General features: G+C 31.7%; 3 protein-coding genes across 6 annotated transcripts; 2 read left to right on the forward strand and 1 right to left on the reverse strand.

Annotated features, from left to right (window-relative positions):
- Positions 1–1,165: 1,165 nt before the first annotated feature.
- Positions 1,166–9,360, reverse strand: LOC8262349 (probable fructokinase-6, chloroplastic). 4 transcript variants are annotated; one of them, XM_048374686.1, is made up of 8 exons: positions 8,772–9,360; positions 5,475–5,683; positions 3,724–3,936; positions 3,106–3,303; positions 2,834–2,971; positions 2,319–2,435; positions 1,733–1,895; positions 1,166–1,358 (listed from the first exon to the last, which is right to left on the reverse strand). In XM_048374686.1, the coding sequence occupies exons 1-7, from the start codon at positions 8,911–8,913 to the stop codon at positions 1,761–1,763; spliced, it is 1,152 nt and encodes a 383-aa protein (XP_048230643.1). In that variant the 5' UTR covers positions 8,914–9,360; the 3' UTR covers positions 1,166–1,358; positions 1,733–1,760. The 4 variants fall into 4 exon arrangements, with proteins under 4 accessions (XP_048230643.1, XP_048230642.1, XP_048230641.1 ...); XM_048374685.1 differs by having other exon boundaries at positions 1,166–1,485; positions 8,772–9,359; XM_048374684.1 differs by having other exon boundaries at positions 1,166–1,488; positions 8,772–9,359.
- Positions 7,105–7,878, forward strand: LOC8262348 (calcium-binding protein CML24). The gene has a single exon (XM_048374687.1). The coding sequence runs from the start codon at positions 7,377–7,379 to the stop codon at positions 7,839–7,841; it is 465 nt and encodes a 154-aa protein (XP_048230644.1). The 5' UTR covers positions 7,105–7,376; the 3' UTR covers positions 7,842–7,878.
- A 14,000-nt stretch (positions 9,361–23,360) lies between the features above and the next one.
- LOC125370212 (probable calcium-binding protein CML23) lies at positions 23,361–24,154 on the forward strand. The gene has a single exon (XM_048375119.1). The coding sequence runs from the start codon at positions 23,421–23,423 to the stop codon at positions 23,907–23,909; it is 489 nt and encodes a 162-aa protein (XP_048231076.1). The 5' UTR covers positions 23,361–23,420; the 3' UTR covers positions 23,910–24,154.
- The last annotated feature ends 268 nt before the right edge of the window (positions 24,155–24,422 follow it).

The raw sequence follows: 24,422 nt of genomic DNA on the forward strand, positions 1-24,422 counted from the left end.
TAATCTTTTAACATCTATTCTAATCCCTTTTTGAGTAGATACCATGAAAGATGTTAGCAAATATTTTAATACACGTGGGATGATGTCAGCGATCCACATCAGCAACACGACGACATGTATTTTAAAAGGCATTATTAATTTATACTTAAATATGCTAATATTTTAAACCATATATTTATTTATTTATTTAAATATAAATCAAAAACTTAAAAGTTGTTGATTAGTCAAATTATAGAGTGATTTTTTTTAAATTTTTTTTTAATGAATATTATGTATTTACTAACTTATTAAATATTATAATTTTTACAATAATAATTTAATTGCATAATGTATGTGACAAACAAAATAGTTGGCAGTGGTGGTACCAAAACTGAAGAATAATAGTTCAATAAAATCAATTATTATTCTTTATATAAATTTAAACCAAATCTTAACATAATTATTTCATATATAATAATTATTGTAAATAAAGTAATATCTACTCTATTTCTTCTTAATTGGAAAATGCTATTTTCGCAGCTCAATATGCTAATGCTGCACTCTAAAAGCCTATTTTTTACTAAATTACCCTCCTTTGTTTACTTCATTAAAATTCTTTTTTAATATTTGTTTAATTTTTTGCTCAACATGTTTAATTTTTCCTAAATGAGAGTCATTATTGATGTCTTTTAAGTACCACTGTGGTGTCCTATTGAATGCTATTTCATAAAAAGATTTATATTCAATTTTATTATTGTTTATAAAAAATGATTAGGGAAAAAGACTAAATTGTTATTTTTAGTAATATAAAATAAATTTTCTTCTTCTTCTTATTATTTTTATTTAATATCATTTTCCAATGTTTCTCAAACATGACATAAAAGGATTCATTTGCAAATGAATTCTATTAGCAATTTATTTATAAAAAAAAATGCACAATATAAAATTCTTAATTTAAAATATTCTTAGGAAATAAGAAGGAATTTACAAAGTAAGAAAGGTTATACAATTTGGGCTTATGGATGGAATCATGCATGATGAAGTTGTTCAAATACCAACACTGACCAGCATGATGCCTTAGTTTGATTCTTATGATTCTCATTTAGGACAGGTAAAATATGGGAAGAAAAAAACAAAAGAACCAGAAAAAGTTAAGATTGAATCAGTATCCTGATTCTTTAGTACATCGCATAAATAGTTTTCATCCTTTTCATTAATCAAGACCCAAGTAAGGCATAGCAAAGCAAAATAAAGGAGGGTCAGAGAATGGGAATTCTTGGTTACATCAAATGTTTTACAATTTGATCCTTTTATGACATTGCAACACCCATCTTATCTTTTAGGTGCAAGACAAATGGAGTAGAGCAGCTTTAGTACAACTGCAGGCCAAAAAGGGTGAAATCAACATTTGGTTTTCAGGTGGGCTTCATGATCATACAAAAACAACAGATCAACCAAAACAACTTGTTTGGCATCATATGAGAATGGTCTGCACTGCATATGTTCCTGCTGTCCATAAATTACAATTGTGTTTTCTCAGCAAAGACTGCTTCATAACAGTTACAGTGCAGTGCAAGGAATTGACAGAATCGGCCGATTTGATATAAATACACTCAATAAATTATGGTAAAACTTCCAGCATAAACTGGCTAGAAGATGTGAATGAATTATTTAGGCCAGTTAGATATTATATGCTAGCTTCTGGCACTTAGCATTATCGCCAATCTAAAGAATTGGTATAAAAATTATATACCTGGGGTTGCATAGATCTTGAGGAAACTCTAGGCAACAAACTTGAGGATGGCATTCAGCACAGCTTCTCGAGTTGGCAAAGCTGGAATTGCACCCCTCTCTGTCACAGTTAATGCACCGCACGCATTGGCAAACCTGAGGGCATCTCTTAGTCCACCCTCATTCTACAAAGATTGAACCAGTCACTTTTAGATGCTGTTGGTACTAAAGGCGACAGATGTACGATATAGTTGTCAAAATATGTGGAAAGGCAAAGACTAAACATGAGCACTAACAGATTCTGGAATGCTAGAATATATCGAGAAATTCTGCACTAAGATTAGCAGATAACGAGTATCGGGAGAAGACTTCATTTTGTAAACTTGACTGTCAATTTTGTACTGCGGTATATTTTTACGCTACAAAATCCATACTGTTTAGTTGTTAAATTACCAAGGAAAGAAATGCCTTCACAGAAGACCTTAATACAATTAAGCTACTATCTTGGTATATGTGTGCATGCGTGTGCCCATGCATGGAGAATGTGTGTGCAACACAAATTGTATAACCTTTCTAGTCTTAAAGGTTAACTCAAATTTCATAACTACCTGAAGCAAGGAGAAATCTTCAGCTAGCTGTGACAATATTCCTGCTACAAAAGCATCCCCAGCACCTGTAGTGTCCACAGCATCCACCTTTATGCCCTTCACTCTCCCACTGAACTCCTGCCAATGAAGAACACGGTGCAATTTTGGAAGCAGAAATGTCAAAATATGGAATTATCATTGTCCCACAATAAAATAAAACAGTATACATATATATATGCATGTATGTATAAGAAACATGACAAGCTTGAATATATTGCAACTAATACATATTTTTCATAAATCATCCAGATCAATGGGCCAAATGCTTCATATTAATTCGCAAGAGAGTCCCTTAGCAGCCTTGACAAGGATCACTTCCAACACATAAAATTTTTCAAATCGCAACGGAGAGTTGACAAGCAAACCCTTGCTTACAAAAGAACCTTTATCTTTCACATTTTCATCAAACTGAAAGCAAGAATTCAGTCAAACAGAATTTAGTCAACACCATGAATGTGCACTACTTTGACACTTACCTTGGTGTAATACCTGCAGCCATCTGCACCCTCAGTGACAAGAAGCAATTTAAGATTTGGATGAAACAATTTTTGAATGACAGCATCATCATAAGGATCTTCTCCTTTAGTTAAGAAAGATATCTCTTCTTCACTTATCTGAAAGATATAATTGAGCATCGGTCAGTAGAGTTGAAATTTCTATCCACGATATCCTGCGCCTCCAGAAAAGGACAAGAAATATGATCAGTAACAAGGACAAAGTTCTTAATCTACATTTAAAGGGTTATTACCTTGATAAGATCAGCAAGTTCCCAGATGCTCAGTATGCCTTCTCTGGCACTTTCAGTGGAAGACCAGAGTGGAAGCCTCAGGTTAGGATCATAGGACAAGAGGACACCAGCATCCTTTGCAGCTTTTGCTGCTGCAATGTGTGCCGACTTGCATGGCTCTGTTATAAGACTTATAGAGCCATAATGAAAGATTTTTGCCTGTCATGGGATCAAAGAGAGGGGAGCTAAATGGAAGTTACAAGAGCTGAAATCTGCTCCACCTAGAACAAACAATGGTAAATAAAAAGCTCTAAATGAAACTAAACCTACAATCACCATAAAGATGAATAAGGCAAAAAATGTGGTTAAAACTTTATGTTCTCTTACACATGCAAAAAAGAAAAAATAGTATTCAACCACAAGATTGTTGCCTAACAAGGTGACCTTAGAAGATAACAAGCTGGAATGCTGGTACTGGTTACATAATGGACTTACAATTGCTGATACTGTCTCTTAGCTATGTGCTAAGCTACAATAACTTATACGCAACATAGCTATTTGTTGCTATCTTTTCAGTTGTTTATAATTGTTAATTTTTCTTTTGATTGATTAATTGCACAAAATAACTATATTACATACCTTCCTTATCAAATTTAAATCAAGTTCAGCTTCCTCAAGCAACATATCAGCACTAGGGTTACGGTAAAACATGAACTCACGTTCTCCATCACTCTTCAATGTAACAAATGCTAAAGCAGTTCGTGCCCCAGGATCAAAACGCATTCCTTGATTGTTCACATTATTCTCCTTCAAAATATCGGCAAGCATATATCCAAATTCATCTTCACCAACCTGTGCATGTTGCAGAGAATACTTTAACCATCTGAGATAGATGATAAATAAATTTTATCTCAAGACATGAGATAGATTAAAATAAATCAATTTAACATGGAGTGCAGCTATGAGATTTATGTACTACTGAATGCATGAGCTGAAATTAATAATGAACAAACTAAAATTATTGTTAATCAATTGAAAAGATATTTGCCCTTCCTGACTTTTGCATTTAGGTTTTCCAGTTAATCACATTTTGGCTTCAGCTGTAAACTATGAGCATTTTTCAATCAACTTGCCTTTTTAACCATCAAAGGTTAAGGTTACCAAGGTGATATATAGATTCTCCTTCTAAATAAGTAAGATGAAGATGCATTACATCTTGGAAACCATATGAAGTCAGCTCTCAATAGCCAAATGGCACAAGGTATGATTACAGTTATGCAGTAAAATCATATTGAATATCATGGATTGCTACAGATACCTTGCCAGGATTATCTACTATTGATTCTGCTATAACTACAGAAAGTACAAATGATTTAACTAATGCCAGGGTGTTTATTCACTGTATTGGCCAAATTGCATTTCTTTTAGAGAGAAGTCCACCTACTAAATGAGAGGAGGTGGATTCAAGATCCGTTTTCATTCACTAAGTTGTCTGTTAAAGAAAGCAGCTGATCCACCATTAAAGACCCTGGTTTTAAGGTCTATCCTAATTCACTTTATGCAGGAAAGTATCTTCTACTAATAAATGCGTGGAAGTATATCTAGCAGCACAGATGTCATTAACATTTGACCCAGCGGAATTTGTTGGAAACCAATCCTTTCAGTTCTCTTTTGACCACAAGGTAACATGTGAATAATTAGGTCACTTATCTTTTAAAGCATGGTAGAAACACAAGGCTTATCCTATTCAGGGATGCAATCAGGGAACTTATCCTATTATACAATTCTGCTGTTGCAAAATGCATCTAGGGATATCATGGATTTGTGTGACAGACCAAAATTCTTTACTGCCTAATGGAATTAGTCATATGATTTTCTTAATAAATCCGTAACATACAGGGAAAAGGAGTGTTCCAAGTCTTAATACAACATGTAAGATGATAATCAAATGGTATTGGAACTCTTTGCTTTATTTTATTTTTCTTGTGTGTGCGAGTTTCTGGTCTATGTAATTTCACAACCAAGCATATTTCTTTATTCTTCAAATAAAAATGATCCATATGGGAATCCTGAACTCATATTGGATTCTGTATCATATGTGTTGTAAGCATCCAATGCCAATTCTCCATTTGTTCTTAGTCCATTTTTCCTGTGAAATCTAACTATAGTTTAAATAATTACTTAGTCCTCAAAACCCTCTCATACACTTTGAAATCCTAGAATCCCTAGCTTATGAATCTCCACCCAACCTTTAAGTTTGATAGGCAAATATCAGAGCTAGCCTTTTCCATATTGGTTACAACGTCCTTTGACTATGAATTTTATATGTCCTGCTTTCTTACATTTCTAAAAGCGAGCAGCAGATAGACTGCATATAGTTATAATTATACCTTCCCGATGAAAGCTGAGGAGCCACCAAGACGAGCAATACCAACTGCAACATTTGCAGGTGCACCTCCTGGAGCCTTTTTAAATGCAGGTGCATCAGCCAATGAGAGGCCATTAACAGTCGGGACAAAATCAATTAGCATTTCACCAAAACAGACCACCAGAGAGGAATCTTTTGTTTCGGATAGCCCATCACTAGACAATGCTTTACCTAATATTTGTAGAAGTTACAAGAAGCAAGAACCAAGTAAACTGGTACAAACGTTAGAAACAGGAAAACGAGTGTTCATGAAAGTAAATAAATTGTCAAAACAGAAACTAAATGACCGCTACAAATTGATAATTGATATATGAGATTATTATTAAAAAAAAAAAAAAAGTTGACATATGAGATCTTCTCCGATCAAGTGTGTGCATCTCAAAATTTTAGCAATATGTTAGCGGACAGAAGTGATCATCTGGGAATTGAGCTGAGATTGGACCTCAGTGCATAAATTATAGCCCCATCCAAAAGAACTGTATAAGATCCCTAAAGGCTCTGGTCTTACAAAAAAAATTTCTAAATGAATTCCTCCAGACCTTTTCTGTTTTTACTTAACAATTTTCTAAGAAGGGAAAACTTCGATTTGGTGATTTTTAGCTTAGAAATTGATGCCTAGGTACTTGGAACCTAAATCATTTTTTTTGGCAGAAAACACCTAACCATCTTAATGCAGTAATAGAACAGATCATCATAAGGAATTACTAAGTAGAAGTGACTGCTCATCAAGATCATGAATCTAGTTGATCTAGAATATTGATAAATCTAGACCAAAACATTCAGTTCATGATTGACCACAAAGCAAGATAATGCCAATCAGATGTTGAATGCTGATTGCAGTTTCCTCCAATCAAACAAATTATTGAATGCTGGAACTCACGAGTTTTTAATTTGCATTTAACCTCACATGCTGCCAGCCTACTGAATAAGGTTCTTAAGCAGAAAAATTAGGCCTTTCTGCTAGATGCATCTCTTGCTGCTAGAAAGATATAGACTATGTTCAGTTACACGTCCCTACTAAACTACTTATTAGCTACTGAAACCTCCATAACAAGGAGTTATCCCTCAATTAAGGACTAACCACAACCAACCTTAATTAAATAGACACAGGCAAATATTATTATGAATAGAACAATGGCAGGTTAGATAACTTAATTTAAACATCACAAAATTATTAGTTAGGTTAAACTTATTTTATAAGATATTTAAAGGATATTTATAAAAATTACCGGTTGTGTGATCGCAGACTAATATGATTTTGCCATAATGATGGTCTCATCACAGTGCTTTAATATAGTAATATGGTGAGGTGGTTTAAATCTTACTAATTTTATAATTCGTCCCAGTATCTTCTCTTTTTCACATAAAAAATCTTGAAAATCTCATTTTTTCTGAATAAAAAGATTATATCTATTCCAGGCAGAAAATATAGCAAAATACGAAAGCAAGCAGCATGATATCTTGGATTCTATAAAATATTTTGCCATTATTAGCAAAATCTCTTTGTTCATAATTCATTATTCGTATTATGGAAAATACTTAGCCTAAATTTTCCAAATTGGTATTATCGAAAAGGAAAATACATAGCCTAATCCATCTCTCCTATAATAATTGAATGCTTAAATCCAAATCCCATCCAGTTAAGGAAGTATAATAAAATAAAAGATTTCAGTTTAGGATTACCAGATAATTATTCTACACAAAACCTTCTTTAAACAGGATTCCATCTCACAATATATATACACCAAACTTAACCCTAACCCAGAAAACACAAACTAAAACTATAAGCCAAACCTAACCCTAACCCAGAAAACACAAACTTTCAACTATATATAAACTTTTCTTTTTCTTTCCGTTCTCTGCAATGGCAAGAAGTACTATTTCTGTTAACCCCAATGAAGAGATGAGAAAGATTTTCGAGAAGTTTGACAAAGACGGTGATGGAAAGATTTCTAGTGATGAGGTTAGAGACAGCCTCAATGACTTGGATGTCAAGGTATCACTGCAAGAGGTTGAATTGATGATGCAACAATACGATAAAAACGATGATGGGTACATTGACCTTGAAGAGTTTGCCGACCTCTACAAGCACATTGGATTAGATGGAGGCGGCACATCACAAGAGACTGACCTTAAAGATGCTTTTGATATGTACGACATTGACAAGAATGGGTTGATTTCTGCGACAGAGCTGCATTCAGTCTTGAATAAGATTGGAGAGAAGTGTAGTGTGAGTGACTGTGTTAGGATGATTAGTAAGGTTGATATGGATGGTGATGGACATGTTAATTTTGAGGAGTTTAAGAAGATGATGTCTAATTCATCTTAAGTTAGAAACTTCTTGTTGTTACTAGATTATAAGTCTGTAATGGCCTTGATCTTAAAATATACATTTCAAAATTAATTCCTTGGAATCTCTTGATTGCTAATAATTTCCACAAAAGTAGAACTTTGATTTTGTGATATGCATCTCAGAAATTGAAGCCTATTTTAGCTATTTGCAACCTAAGTCGGTTTTTTTGACAGAGAATTGTTTACTCACCATCAAGTAATTAGCAACTGGTGGATACTAATCAATATCACAAATCTAGTTGATTTGGGACATTATTTTTCTCGAGTAAATGAAGAATTATGCAACTAAGCAGAAGACTGTCAAACATGAACTTGACCTAATCACAACTTAATCTAGATCAACAAATGCAGTTTTGCCTTCGATTTAACAGCAAGATCATGCCAATCTCATAATTGCATTGCCATCCCATTATATAGATAACTTGAATGATGGGAACCATGAGTCATCAAATTGCAAATAGAAAGCCACCCATGCTGTAAGCCTATTCTTTTTTTTTTGAAAAAAAAAGTCCTTAAAGTGGGAACAAAATTGAGTCTTTTTCTGCAAAATGTATCTCTTGCAAACTACATACTGAGGAGAGACACATCCCTTAATTTGACTCGACTAACTTAATTACCAACTAAGACCTCCATAACAAAGAGTTACATCCACCTATGCATTACTTAAAGACCAATCACAAGCAAGCTTAGACCGTAAAAATAAGAAGAATATATAGCCAGGTACTACCCTGATAAAAAAAATAATAACTAAAATCTCAATAAGAATTGAGCAATAGAGACTAGTTCTACCAGTACTAACGCAATTTCATCCAATATTGTGAAGTGCCCATAATATAAAGAGAACATAAAAGCATTTAAATAAATAAATAAAACCAAAAGGCAATCAGCAAATTCAAGAAATGGGTACCTCGAAAACTCAATGGAGTAATAGAGACAAGAGGAGGACAAGTGAAACCGGAGGCTCTAACATTCCCATATCTAAAAGTGAGCTTATGAGGAGAATATGGACTCGCACTACTTAAGCAAAAGGCAGTAGAATGAAGAGCCATTTATTCACTTCAAATCAACTATATCACAACACCCTGAGAAAAAAAGTGATATTTTTGTTGTTTCCTTTCTATTTGCTGTTTTCCTTTCTATTTGATCAGACAAAAGCACCAATTTTGATGGTACCCAAAACAGCAGAGGACTGTTTGTTGGCTATAAAATTGATGGGTGGCAAAGAGATACAAGGAGAACTGATGGGTAATTTGGAGACTAAACTACACTAGTGGGCACGATGAACAAAAGACTAAGAGGGAAAGTTTCGTTTTTTTTTTTTTCGGATAATAGAGAGAAGAGAAGAAAGAGTAGCAGTGAGTGCGACTGTGTTAAGGAGCAGAGAGAAGACGGTGTTTGGATAAAAGTGCTTGTTAATTTTTGCGGAGAAAGCAAAGAGAGAGTCGAGTAAACTTCAATTGTTGCCACTTTGTTGGTTTGTTTTTGGACAGTCAACTAACTTTTTGTTTTCTCCTGCTTCTTATTATTGTTACCATCCCTTTTTTAGGCTTGCATAATTATTACTATTTTGACATTAAAAATCTTAAAATAATTTCCTTTTTCTTTTCTCTTCAAGAAAAATAACTTTATCTTACAAATATAATACAACACTCAAACACTCGTTTTTTACATTATTACTATCAATTTGTATATTGAAATAACTCGCATAAATTTTCACTATTGAATTATAATTATACTTAGCCCAATTCTTATAATATATAAATATTATATAATATATCTTATATATATATATATATTAAATTTTGAGATTTAAACTTTTTTAATATATGTACTTAATTTTTGACATATAAATTTTTTATTTTGATATGTGTACTTATTTTGACACATAAAATTTAAACTGATATGTAAATTTGCCTAGGTATCTAAAATATACAATTTAAATTGGAAATATACAATTTTAGCGGACAAATCGAAAAAAAGATGGTTTTACTATTAATTTATTAATTAATAAATTAAATTTTTAATTAAATAATAAAATAATATATTAATAATTTTAATCTTAACTAATAAATAGTTTTCTAATCGGATAACCACACTAATTTTTATTTTAAGAAATAGCACATTAATAATATTTTAATATTATACTAATTAATAAATTAATTTTTTAATTGGACAATAACTCTAATTCTAAAAAATAACTTCTTAAATTATATTTTAATATTATATTTAATAATAAATTAAATTTTTAATTATATAATAAATTTTTAATCCTAAAAAGTAGTTATATCAATTATATTGATATATTAATTCATATAATACTAAAATTGCACTAATAAAATTTTAATAAAATTAAGAACATTTAAAAATAGTTAATATGCTATTATTTTTAAAATATTATTTATTTATTATTTAATATTTAATATTTAATATTTAATTAAATTATATCTATCAACTTGATTTTAAAACACGAGTAAACGACTAGTTAGATTTAATTTTAAAATATAAGAAATAGTTTATATTTATAACAGTGTGTTTATCATATGATGGTAGATATGTCTAATATATTCATGTTATTACTCAAATAGTTTTACATTAATATGAAGTTACCCAAGTATAATAGATGTTACTAGATTTTCTCTCTCTACCTTTTTCTTTTATTCTTTTAGAGTTTTCTGTCAGGCAGCTGCCGGTGGATGTTTCCACCGGCGGCCTCCCCTGTAATCTTTATGGTCTTCTTATCTTTTTGTTGTATATACTCCTCCTTGTTTTATTTTATGGTTTGCATTTTAGTTCCCTAGTTGGGCCATATGCATGTGTTTTTGTGCATTTTAGTACCCCTAGTTGGCCATATATTGGTATTTTTGTGCATTTTTACTCCAGGGTTATTCTGTTTTGGTTTTTTTCGAAATGCGGTTTTGTCTGCCTCTCATTCTTGCCGATGTCATTTGGAAGTTCATTGCACGACAGATGTGGGTATGAGAAAATTAAAATAAATTTATATAAATAAATTGTATTTAATTAATTAAAACTAAATTAATTTAAATTAGATAAATATTAGATAACCACATAAAAAGCCTTCAGGTCGAGCCTTTTTCTTTTTCTATCCACCACTTTCATTGGTGGACAATCCTTTTTATTTGGCGAATAACTTTTTTTTTTTTATTTACTAATTCAACTAGCGAACAGTGTCTACATAGCCAAAAACTACTTTAAAATAAGAATTAGTTTTAAAACTACCCCAATCTGAATTTTGTAATTTTACTCTAAAATGATACTTTTTTCTAAACACTTTTTTTTGTTCTTCTAAATCCCCTATCTGGAGAGAAACCACATGGTTTCTGGTCTCTCATGTTTCTATGAAGGACGAAAGTGTTTTTGGAGGTATGTGGCTTTTCTAGGGACTAGATTGTTATTTTCCAATGTGTAGGCATCATAGCCACCGTCCGGTTGGGCTATATGCCCAATTTAATGTGATTTCATCCCTTTATGTTAAACCTTTTTTCTTAGAAAAAATAACAAAAATATTCATCTTTTTATTTTTTATCAAAAATATAATGTAAATTTTCTTTTATTCTTACCGTATGAAAACATTAAAAATACAATTTTTTAATTTTTTTTCTCAAACATACAATTTTAGTTGTTCTGGTTTTTCTTTTGGTTGAAAAAATTTAAAAATAATAAAAAACAATCACACTGTATTTTTTTTTTTAAATCAAACAAACAATTTTTTTTTGAAAAATTTATACAGTCAAAATAATATTTTTAATTAATTTTAGAATATTTCTAAATTATTATTATTATTATTATTATTATTATTATTATTATTATTATTATTATTATTATTATTATTATTATTATTCGGGCCTTGAGCCCTTGTGGTTTAGTAGGGGACTTTCCTTCTGTTTTTTCCCTTTGCTATGTAATTGTTTTGGACTTTGGGCCTTTAGTCTAATCGAACAGTTTAAGTGTTCAAAAGATAATAAGTTACTCAAGTTCACAATTTTTGAAGATTTCATATAATTGGGTGGATAACTATTTTTGCAAATGATTTTTTTTTGTTTGTTTCGTTTCTGTATTATTTTATACAGTGGAAATCTTTTATTAAATGTAGGATATCTTTTTAATTTTACTGTGTTAAAATATTAAAAATACAGTTTTTAAAATTTACGATTTTAGTGTTTATTTTTTTGTTTTTCATTGGCTTTTTTGGTAAAACAAAAAAAAAAAAAAAACTAGAAAACAATCACACTGTAAATTTGATAAAAAAATAGAAAACAATATTTTTGAAAAACAATTACACAATAAAATTGATATCTTTTATTAATTTTAGAATATTTCTTAAAAGTTTCCAAAAAAAAGACTGTAGCTAACTTTAAATTTCAAATTGCATACTACTTAGGAAAGATAATAAGATACTATAGAAAGTTTAATTTTACATTTCTTAATTCATATATAAATTGAATAAATTAAAAGTAGACTATCTTTTCTAGGATAAAGGAAGAAAAAAATTTAATATAGAAATATAACTGTTCTTTTTTGTGCGCGCAGAGCCAAAAAAAAATAAAGAAAAACTAGCTACCAAACTCAATATAATTATGTCCTAAAAAGTGAATAAGGTCTTCCGGTGGCCTCAGGAAGACTTTGACAGACTTTGCCATCCAGTGAGCACATTCATTAGCTTCTCGATGGATATGTTGGCACCTCACTTCCCATTCTCTTGACATGAGTTCTTGAATTCTTCTCATTATTTCTTTAGCTAAGCCATGAATAGCTCTACTATCATAGATATACCCTACACCCAGTAATGAATCAATTTCGAGAGTAGCATGCCTAAAACCATTCTGCCATACCATATCCAACCCCATCAGCACACCCCACAATTCTGCATCAAGGGGGGAACAATTGCCAATGGATACATGAAACCCATTAACCAACCACCTTTACAATCTCTAAGCACACCTCCTGCAGAAGATCAACGACCAATTCAATTGCACGCCCCATCTGTACTAAGCTTCACTATACCTTGACTAGGAGGACTCCAACTTACTCTGCTTGTCTCTCTCACTTCCTAACTTCTCAGACTATTATTCATTGAATTAGTGGCTCAATTTCCTTACAGCTAGCAAGAATCATTTGCCTTGGGTCCATGTGGTTTGTGCCTCCTTCATTAAATACTAGCTGATTACGCCATAACCACAAATGCCAAGCTGTAACACCAAACACTAAATTCCAATTAAATCTAGTATTGCAAATAGAAGTACTTCTAGCGAGATTGTTGTGAAGCCAAGTTTTTAATTCCTGCTCAAAATACTTAGCCTATTCATATTAAGGAATAAACAAACTTCATATTTGTTGAGCAATGGAACAATCTCGAATGGCATGGATAGAAGTTTGCTCATGCTCCCCACACCTAGGGCACCTATTAGATGGAAGAATTTTCCTTTTGTAACAAAGATCATTTGTAGGCAACTTATTCTGAGCAAGCAACCAAAGAAAGGACCTAAATCTCTACGACCCTTTCCATTTCTAGACTTTATCCTATAAGGAACCATCATGCGAATTATTCTCTCCTTGAAGCAGGTCATATGCTGAAATCGTGGTGAAGGAGCTCGAGCTAGCGTTCTACACAACAATATCTTCTTCATCACTTTCAGAGGAGGAATCACTACTGTAAGTCTTAGGCGCATATAATTTGGTAATAGAGATTGAAATATGTCCCAATTCCATTGACCATCTGATTTAATAAACACCGCCAATAAGATCAAATCTCATCTCAATCGGAATGCTCTGAATTACATGAGTATTCAAAGGCCCTATACCTTCCAACCAATTGTCTTCCTAAAAATGAATAAGCTGACCATTATCCACACTCTAACTCACCCCTTCCATAACATTGGACTGCACATGGCAAATACCTCTCCAAATATTCGAGCAGCCAGCCTTAGCTTTAATAGAATTACCAAGATGTTGCCCGTTATTGTACTTACTGACAAAAATTTGAAAACAAACACCATTCCAGCTTCATAAGGAGTACCTTATTCATATCCATAGGTTTTCATAATATAAGACCTCATATTGACTTAGGAGAACAAATCTTTTCCCAGTTTACTAGGTGTAACTCCCTCTTATTAGCATTAGATCCCGCACAAAGTTTCTAATTAACTTATAAATGGCCTGACAAGTGTAAATAGGGAACTTAGCCATAAGCATAGGATAGATAGGGAAGGGCTGTAAAGCTGATTTTACATGAGTAACACGTCCTGCAAGAGGCAAGTTTTGAGCCTTCCGTCCATATAATTTTGCATTGACTTTGTCTACGATTCCTTTAAAGGTTTCCTTCCCAATTTGATCGTGAATTACTTTGGAGCCCAGATAATCACCCAAGTTCCGAGTTTGGACAAAGCCCAAATGTCTACAGATGTCATTCGCAGTAGACTCATCCATTCTTTTGGAGAAAAAGTTTGAGTTTTCGCATTGCTAATGCGTTGACTCGAGGCATTACAAAAGCAATCCAAAACTTTCTTAATTGAATCTGCTTGGGCCAGAGAAGCTTCGCCAAACAATATAAGGTCATCGGTAAATAATAAATGAGACAATGGTGGGCCTCCTTTACCAAGTACAATCGGCTTCCACAAACTCTTGAACTACCAAATGAATGAGATAGGAAAGTCTTTCCATGCAGAGGACGAACAAATACGGAGAAGGAAAGTCGCCTTGTCAGATGCCTCTTGTGGGGATGAAGTTATGCGTTAACTCACCATTCCAAACCATAGAAGCTATAGTCTCTTGCAGAATAATAACATTATTAGAGATTTGTCTTTCAGGCATGAAACTACTTTTGAGTCTGAGCAACCAAACTTGGTAGAGTATCTTTTATTCTATTAACAAAGAGCTTTGTAATGGCCTTATATGCTACATTGTAGAGACTTATAGGGCGCATCTAGGAGAGAGACTGAGGATTTTGCACCTTAGGAATTAGGACCATGAGAGTATCATTAATCCTATCCTCGAGTATTCCATTATTAAAGAAATCTCTCACCATTTGGAGAACTGATCTGCCCATAATACTCCATCGAGAATGAAAGAATATAGGTTGTAATATGTCTAGGCCCGGGGCCTTGTACGGGCCTATACTGAATATAGCTTTCTCTACTTCCTCCATAGAGATAGGCATTCCAAGGCATTCAACAATAGACCTATTGAAGCTTATAACACCATCGGGCCGGTATCATTGCAAATAATTCATGTCCTCTTAGTGTAGAGCTTTTGATAGAACTCTACAACAAACCTTTTAATCTTAGCTACGTCATCGACCCACTATCCTGAATCATCTAGAATGGTCTTGACTTTATTATGTTTTCTCTTGATAATTGTGGAAGTGTGAAAATAACGTGTATTCTGATCTCCGGGTTGAAGCCACTTTTGTCTAAACTTTGATACTAAATCATTTCCTCCTTAAGCAACACCTCCTCAAATTCTTTAGCCAACCTATCTAGTAATTCCTTCTGAGGAGAAGAATAACAATGTACGAGAATTCTATTAATCCCATCTATTATGAATAGAATTTTATCCTTCCTTGCAAAGACATTATCAAACACGTTCCTATTCTAGTGTCTCACTTTCTCCATAAAACCAATAGCAGTGTCCACAAAACTACTCCCCTCAATCCAACTCTTCTTAACAAAATCCTTAAAGTCTTTATGAGTTAACTAGGCTACCTAGAACTTGAAAGGTTGATTACACACATGAGGAGGATTGCTACCTTCCAATTTGAGCAGAATCAGACAGTGATATGATATAGTTAAATGATGGACGCTTGCTTCTTGGAAATGAGCGCACTAGTCAATAGAACAAAGAGCCCGATCAAGTCTTTCTCTAATATTGCCTCGAACCCAAGTGAACTGATTACCAATAAAACCCAAATCTACAAGTTGACAATCATTAACACAAGACTTGAAGTCTCGGCATTTAGCAAGACTTATCTTAGCACCATCAAGTTTTTCATTAATACTAAGGTAGGCATTAAAGTCGTCGAGAATATCCCAAGGTTCACCAATAGTATCATGAATACGCCTCAAAGCACTCCAAAGATGGTTTCAGATTGTAGGAATAGTACTTCCATAAATGGCCATTCACACCCCAAGATTTCTTTGCATCCTCCATTTAAAATGAATGAACTGGTGATAGGACTCCAAAATAGAAATTTGAACTATCCCTTCATCCCAAAGAAGCCAAATACCTCCAGAAAATCCTCTAGCTTCTTCCCTATAGGAGTTGCAAAATCCAAAAATTTTAATAATATTAGTAGCCAATCTTCACTGATTTTAGGTTCAACAATAATACAAACAGAAGGTTGATGTTTGTGAACTAAATCTTTGAAACAAACTCTAAACCGTTTGCTGCCAGTGCCTTGGCAATTCCATGAAAGGATAGACATAAACATAAAAGAAAAAATAAATAAAAGAACTATAAAAAATCAATTTTGGACAGCATCATGGCTACCATCATCCATAACACCATTTACCACAACAAGAGGATAGTCGAGAATGTCTTCAGCATTCACTTCATACTCCTCTATGATTATCTTGGGACCTAGCTTATTTTCTCTAGTGCCTTTCCTCGCCTGCTTTGGATTATTGGAGCTCTTCACCCTTATTTTACTTTAATATGGAGGCTTTAAAGAATTGAAAAGAATTATTAAGCTATCTGGATCCACATTAGCTTCATTAATCTTGAGCCTAATAAAGTATGGTCTAGTACGAAATGGGTTCCCCATATCATTATTCTTAACTTGTAAAGGCCCAAAAGGATTATCCAGCTTGAAAACCCCGCAACTACTAGCTTTTGACTTTTTAGCAATTCTCGTAATAGAGCTACCATTTATGGCATTTTTAACTATCCCTTTTCCTTTTCTATTTCTCGTTCCGTGATCTTTAGGATGTGATATCGCCATGACTTGATTTTCCATAGTCCCAGGAACGTAGGAGCCCTCAATTTCCTCCGAGATTAAGGCCTTAAATATTAAGCTGGATCCTCCCAAAAATTTTCCTTCATTCTTTCTCGACTCCTTTTCTTTACTTTTCTTATTCCCAGCCCGTCGTTGACAGCATTCCGACGACCTCTCTTTATCATATTCTGAACTCCCTTCATTACTAGATCTTCTATTTTGATCCGTTGCCATACCTTGAGCTTCATTATTCTTCTGTTTCTTATGAGGACAACTGACCTAGCTATGGCCAACTCGACCACACTCGAAGCACACATGCGGCATCCTTTCATACTAAACCCATTGGCTGACACCCTCAATCTAAAACTTAGAAACTAGAGGTTTGGACAAGTTCAATTCCATTGTCACCCATGCAAACTTACCCTTACTGGCAAGCTAGGTGTTCATATCAAATTTAATTATAGAACTAATCATGTTCCATATTGCTCTAAGAATTGATTCTTGATAATATTGAACTGGCATTCCTGGAAACCAAACCCATTCCACCACAGACTTCAAATCTGCTGTTGAAGTATGAAAATACGGAGTCCATTGTTCCATCATGAGGTAATGTCCTATTACTATCCAAGGCCCTCCAAGCATAGCCCTCTCGAGATCATCCTTTTATGATAACTGGATAAGAAAGAACCTATTCTCAAGGTCTATAACTCTATAATAGCCCTTTATCTGCCAAAGTGTTTTAATATGGTTGTTCAACATTGTGAAGCCAATATGTTTCCAAGTAGTTTAACAACCATCGAGTTTTCCTATGGTTTTAAAACCTTGTTTCTGAGCTTATCAGATAGCATAACAGATGGTCCAGTAGGTTCCATCTTTACTAATATATCCCCTTCCTCCATTGCCATACTATAACCCGATGTTAGAGGAATCATGGTGTCTTGGTTAAGCAGCTTATCCTTATAGGATTTAGAACAATTGTCTGCCATATCCATGTCATGGGTGATATGGGTGTCTCCTCCACAATCATATCATCATCCATGGTTACCTCATCCTCTCTAATTTTACTCTCGTCATGGATCTTTCAAGGTTATTGCTAGGGCAGAGGTTTTCGTCGTTCATGTTCTTGCACCTACGCTTTCTCTATTTAGGCTAATCATATATATATATATATATATATATATATATATATATATATATAAACTCCCCTATAATGGCAAGAAGAATAAACATTAATACTTGCAGTAACCCTTATGCTGAAATGAGAAATGTTTTTGACAAGTTTGATAAAAACAATGATGGAAAGATCTCTATTGATGAGGTCAAAGACAACCTTAATGACTTGGATGTTAAGGTATTATCTTAAGAGGTTCGACTAATAATACCTTGAAGAGCTTGCTAAACCTCTACAAGCACTACGAATTGGTCACAATTACCTTAAGGATGTTTTTGACATGTACAATAAGAATAGTTTGATTTCTGCAACAAAGATACATTCAATGATCAAGATGGTGATGGGTAGGTTAATTTGTAGAGCTAGATTTGTATTGATGGAGTAAATATACCATATCAATTTTTGTTGATTAAATGAGTATCTCACATATGAAAATAAAGATTATTATTAAAAGGATTTATAGTTCAAAGAAGCTTATTTGCATGTTTATAATTATAATTTTATTATTCAAGGTTATAATAAAAAATTTAACTAAAATTAATAAATGAGCTTTTCGCCCTTTTACCCTTTTATCAAATATTTTTAATGGTCATTTCTTTCTATATTATGCCATATTAATTAAGAAATGCAAGTCGTTTTCGGTCTATTTATTTATTTTATTTACTTTTAAAATTTCTTAAAATTTTCCTATATGGAGCTTTTGATTCGTTTTATGGATTTTATGATGATATTTTTAACGGATTTCAACATTCTTATATAGAGTTATTCATTGGATTCAATAGATATGAAGGGTCAATAGTGAAAACTTTTATACTGATTTTTTTTGCAATTGAACTTGTATAAAAACTAAAGAGTTGATTTGTAATATTAAATAGGTACTAAGTGGAGTACACTAATTATTAAATTACAAATTAAAAGGGTTTTATAATGGAATTGAAAAATATAAGTATAATTCTTTTTGATTCAATCAAGATGGAATTCAAGTTCAAAAATGCACAAGACATGCCCTTATTAATTTATTCTATTAAAAAAAATCCCGAATAATATGCCAAGACTTCAATTATAAATAATTAACCTTGCAACTTATATTAAAGTTTATTATTTTGTGATTAGATTATGTCATATGCTCCAAGAACTTTACACAGTGCATTACATTTATTTTTTCTATATTAATGTGAATCATCCATGTCAACATTATATAATTTACGTTTAAGACATTCATATGGAGGGTTGTTAGGAACTGTTTACATACTACTGTTAAGCTCTTTACTAGAAAGATAATGAACTCTGTGTTATGTTCTATTTGTCTTAATAAGGGAGGAATTATTGAGCACCTATTTTTATATATTTTTATGATCATGCTAGGGCAGCTTGGCTTGCTTCTAATTTGAGTTTTATTCCTTTTATGTTAATGACATTTCCTTCTTTTATTCCTGGTAGAATGTTTGTGTTTTTGTTGAATATAAATAAACTATCAGAAGGAAAATGGATTTGCTATAGAAAGAGAGATTGTTGGGTTGATGAGCTAGTACGCTATCAATTGTTTCTCTTTTTTACTATAATTGTACTAAATTAGCAAATTTAGCTATGTAAACTGTATTATTAAAAGTAAAAAAATAATATCTTAAATTTGATAACAAGTCTAAGATAACTTTTCTTTTAATTAAACCGACAATAAATAAAAGAAATGTACAAAAAAGGTCTGACGAGTCAAGTTTATATACTGGTTTAAAATGAAATATTCGCTTGGTATGAATGCATGGACAATCAAGTTTCAGATTGTCCTTTTTTAAAGAAGAAAGCAGGACAAGACATTGACATGTACTCTAACATCATGAGACCAAGAAAGCAGCATTCTGTTTATTTCCTTGCTGTTCATTTGACTATTAAAAGAGAGTATTCAAAGCCTGTGACATTTCTTCATCATAATATCTATATAATATAATAAAAAATAAATAAATTATTAATTTAAATTTTAAATATATAATTTTTTTGAAAATTTTAAATAAATATTTTATTATTCGTAAAAGTCTTTAAATATATATATGCTAAAAAGATAAATAAATTACGTTAAAAATACTTATAAAACTATTAAAGAAAAAGAGAAATTCTTACAAATATACATATGGGGTACATAATTTTGTTGTTTGGTGCCGACTTCTAGACTCTTTTTCCTTCTCTTCCACCCCTTTTCCTTTCCTTGCAATTCACTACCCCTTTATTATATCTTAACTAACCAACTAACTAACTAAAAGATTATTAATTTACTCCTTAACTTTTCTATCGAACCAAACACGCTTTCCTTCTCCAGTTGCATTAGCGTATCGAATACCTTTTTTTTTTCTTCTGACCTGAGCATTGGTATATCTGTGCATTTGAAATCTCAACCGTCAAGATTTCTGAGGTTAATATCAGCCATTGGATTTATGACGAGTCACCTGAAGATCAGGTTATATACTTATATTGCTTTCTACTTGCTAGCTAGTCTTGTTGAATTATTTTCTTAGGCTCTGTTTGTTTACTTAAATTTTCTGCAAAGACTAAACCTAAATTCCAAAAATTGATTGAAACTACCAAAACTATTAAAACCCACAAAGACGTTATTCACTTGTACTTTATAGATAATTAGATTTGGATTGACAAATCCGTAATTAAAGTAGTAGACAAGACATGTCCTTTTCAAGCTGTTTCTTTTACTTCATGTTTTTACTTCTCCAGATATGACTAAATGGAGGTCTATTCAAAAATAAGTATTTCAACTAGCAAATATTTTTTAAAATTAAGTTCTTAATATTTATATTATTTTTTAATTTTTTAAATACGAATGGACCATTTAAACAAGGAATATACTTTTTAGCTTATCATCTAATTTTGAATTTATTTTTTCAGTTTACATTTCTGTTGATATTATTTTAAGTTCTTATCATTATTATTATTATTATTATTATTATTTTTCTTATTATTATTGTTGTTGTTATTGTTTATAAATCTGTTCGGTTCAAGATTGCGAATAAAAATTAAAATAAAGAGTAATAAAAATGCAAATGATTATAGTTTATATATAATTTGATTCAATATAGAATGAAAATGAAATTTATTTACTGTTGGCGCCTATACTAATAATAATTAATTATAAATAATAATAATTACTATTATTTTATAACTATTGTATGCAATAAATATATATAAAAATAATATTTATATAAATATCAAATTATTATTTCACTTATTTGATTAATTACAATTGCTTAACTTGATTTTTATATGAATGAATTTCTCATTTCTTAAGAGAAAAAGAAATAGTTGATTTCTATTGATCCAGTAATTTTCTTTGAATTTTAGAGTGCTTTTTCATAAATTAAACGTCAATAATAGAAATTACTCTTTCTATTATAATTTTTAGTTTTTTACGAACTAAATAATTCCTAAGTGGATATATATAAGTTCGTAGGTTTTGAAATAATATTAAATAAAAGAAAAAGAAGAGTTGAGTTGAGTTAATAATGAAATAAAAATAATCCTTTAAATTTGGGGCATAGAGTCAAATAAATCTAAATTCAACTACTTTAATAAATAAATTTAAAATTTATATTTAATGACTAAATATATCTAAATTTGAAAGAATTATAAGAGTGTTTATTATACTTCTTATTTAAATTAATTAAATTAATAAAATTTAAATAAATATTAATTTTTAATATTAAAAATTAAACTCTTAATTGATATATTAAAAATAATTTTCTATTTTATTAAAAACACCAAAATTAATAATTGTTGCTGCTTTTTCACTACTATCATCGATTTTATTAAATTATTATTAACACCGTTATTATTAATTTCATCAAGTTTAATAAAATATTGGATCTATTAAATTTTAAATAGAAATTATAGGTTTATTTGCTAAAACAATTAAAACGGGACTCATTCAGTCTGGAGCTACAAATTTGAGGATTTATTTAATCCATTGGCCGTTAATAATGTGGTGGTGCTGATGCTGCATGGTCTCTCACTTTCGTGCAAAGTGCAGTTGCCTCTCATAACACGCAACTTGTCTGGAAGATGTTGCCCTATTTCGGCGCAATTTAACGTGCCTATTGCAGTACTCCACCCGACCCCTCACGCGTTTACAGATCACGTCCCTTCCATCATCCATCATCCATCATCATGCTCTTAATCTGTTTCTTGTTTCTCTTCATTTACTACAGACTGTTTTCTTTTTTCTTCAGTAATTATTTTGAGGAAAACTTACATCATCAGTATCTAAACTTTCAAGATTTACCATTTCAGTATCCAAACTTTTTCTTATCGTGTTTAAACTTTTTTTAAAAAAAAAATATGAAAGAAAAAAGTGTTTTTTATTGCTAATTATTGAAATATTTAGAGTTAATTTAGAGTATTCTGAATAGAACTTTACAAATAGCAAAATATTCATTCAAGAGTTTTAATGCAGCCGCATGCTCAAGTTTCAAATTATTTGTTAAATTAGAAAAGACTTTTACCATTTTACTTGTGCGTTATTGAGTATTGATATGATTTATCACGTGGGATAAATGAAAATAAAAATAAAAATAAATTAAATTTACTAATTAATTTACCATTTCAATATATGTTATCTATAACAGAAAATGAATGATTTAAGCTTGTTTGGTTCACCAAATTAATTTGTAAAGGACTTTGCACCTAAAGTTTAGTTTGCTAGAGGTGGATGGAAAACGAAATTATAGGTACATTCATTTAATAAGTGTTAATTGCGACTTGATTTCTACACATAGCTAATTTTTACTTCACGCGTCTGTAGCCAAAACTTCTGTTCACGTGAACAAAGACGGAAATGCTTTTATCAAAAGTTTTCAGATCTTTTTTTTTTTAGACAAAATGGTTTTTAAGCCCTTAAACTTTTTGATTTTATCTAATTGAGCCTTTTAAATTTTTTATTTATTTTATTGAATTATTATCGTTTTGTTTTTGTTTTAAGGTAAAAATAAATATATAAATATTTAATAAAATAAACTAAATTCTCATAAAATAAACATACTAAGTTTTTAATAAAATAAAAGACAAAACTAATAAATATTTAATAGAACAAAACAAAATTTTAAGAACTCAATACAGCAAAACTAAAAAATTCAAAACTGAAAAATAATTTTACCTTTTTGTCATACCCTCCATCGGCACCTCCTTTCGCCAACCCATACATCAGACGGTTCAGATTCTCCCACAAACAAAAAAAAAATAAACTCTGCGCCTGGTTACACCAAATGATTCCCACTGTAAAAAGTAAACAAATGGCAGGTTTAGGAAAACAAACCAACCAGCGCGTTAAAACCGCGTTTTAGCTCCACCAGAACTCTCCCTCTCTATATATATTTCTACCCGAACAGAACATAACAACCAAAACGCTAATTCAGTTTCCGTTTCACTCTCTTCTCTGTAAAAATATGGCAAAACCAAACGCTAATAATAGTCTAGTCGGTTCAATGGAAGAAATAAGAAGAATATTCAACAAATTTGACAAAAACGGCGACGGAAGGATCTCAAGTAACGAAGTAATACAAAGTCTAGGAGAACTCGGAACCAAACTATCGAACGACGACGTACAGTGCATGATGCAAGAGTTCGACAAAGACGGAGACGGCTACATTGATCTCGACGAGTTCGTTGACTTCATTCAACGCGGCGGATTGGACGGTGGCGGTGGCGATGCGCCTTCCGGCGGGAATAAAGAACTGAAGGATGCGTTTGATATGTATGATATTGATAAAAACGGACTGATTTCAGCGAGTGAACTGCACGCGGTGATGAAGATATTGGGGCTGAAATGTAAATTGAGCGATTGTACGAAAATGATTCGTCAGGTTGATCAAGACGGTGATGGTAACGTTAATTTCGAGGAGTTTAAGAAGATGATGAGTAACGGGTTAGTGTGAGAATTACTTAAATCTGTAAATATAATTCGGATGCTTTTCAATTTCAATGTCGTTTATCGTTATCGTTTCTGCCGTTTTAATTGACGTAAAAAGCAGCAGAAAGAGTAGTAGAATTATTATTAGGAGTAGGAATTTAAATATTTCCGTAGCCATTGATAATATGCGATGGAACTTAGGGTTAATTAATTATAATTAACTTATCTGCAAAATTGTAGCTATAATATTAATTGGGTAAGATTTGATTAGATATTGGGTCTTTCTGAATTGTTTTGTTTCTTTTCGTTTGCTCCTCAGAATTTTTTGTTTGCGTTGAATGGTCTGTGTCATCTTTCTAGATTGATTGACTTGGTCTACTAATCAACATAAAAGTATAATGTTAGTGGATCGGTGGTATTTATTGTTAACCGGTGATAGGTTTGGCTATTTGAAAATTATTATAATTAGCAGTTGACTAGGACTACTAAGCACCATTGGCGTAGGATGATTAAGACTCCATTAAGTGAATCCCCAAAG

This window comes from Ricinus communis, chromosome 5 (assembly GCF_019578655.1).
Source record: "Ricinus communis isolate WT05 ecotype wild-type chromosome 5, ASM1957865v1, whole genome shotgun sequence".
Classification (NCBI taxonomy): Eukaryota; Viridiplantae; Streptophyta; class Magnoliopsida; order Malpighiales; family Euphorbiaceae; genus Ricinus; species Ricinus communis.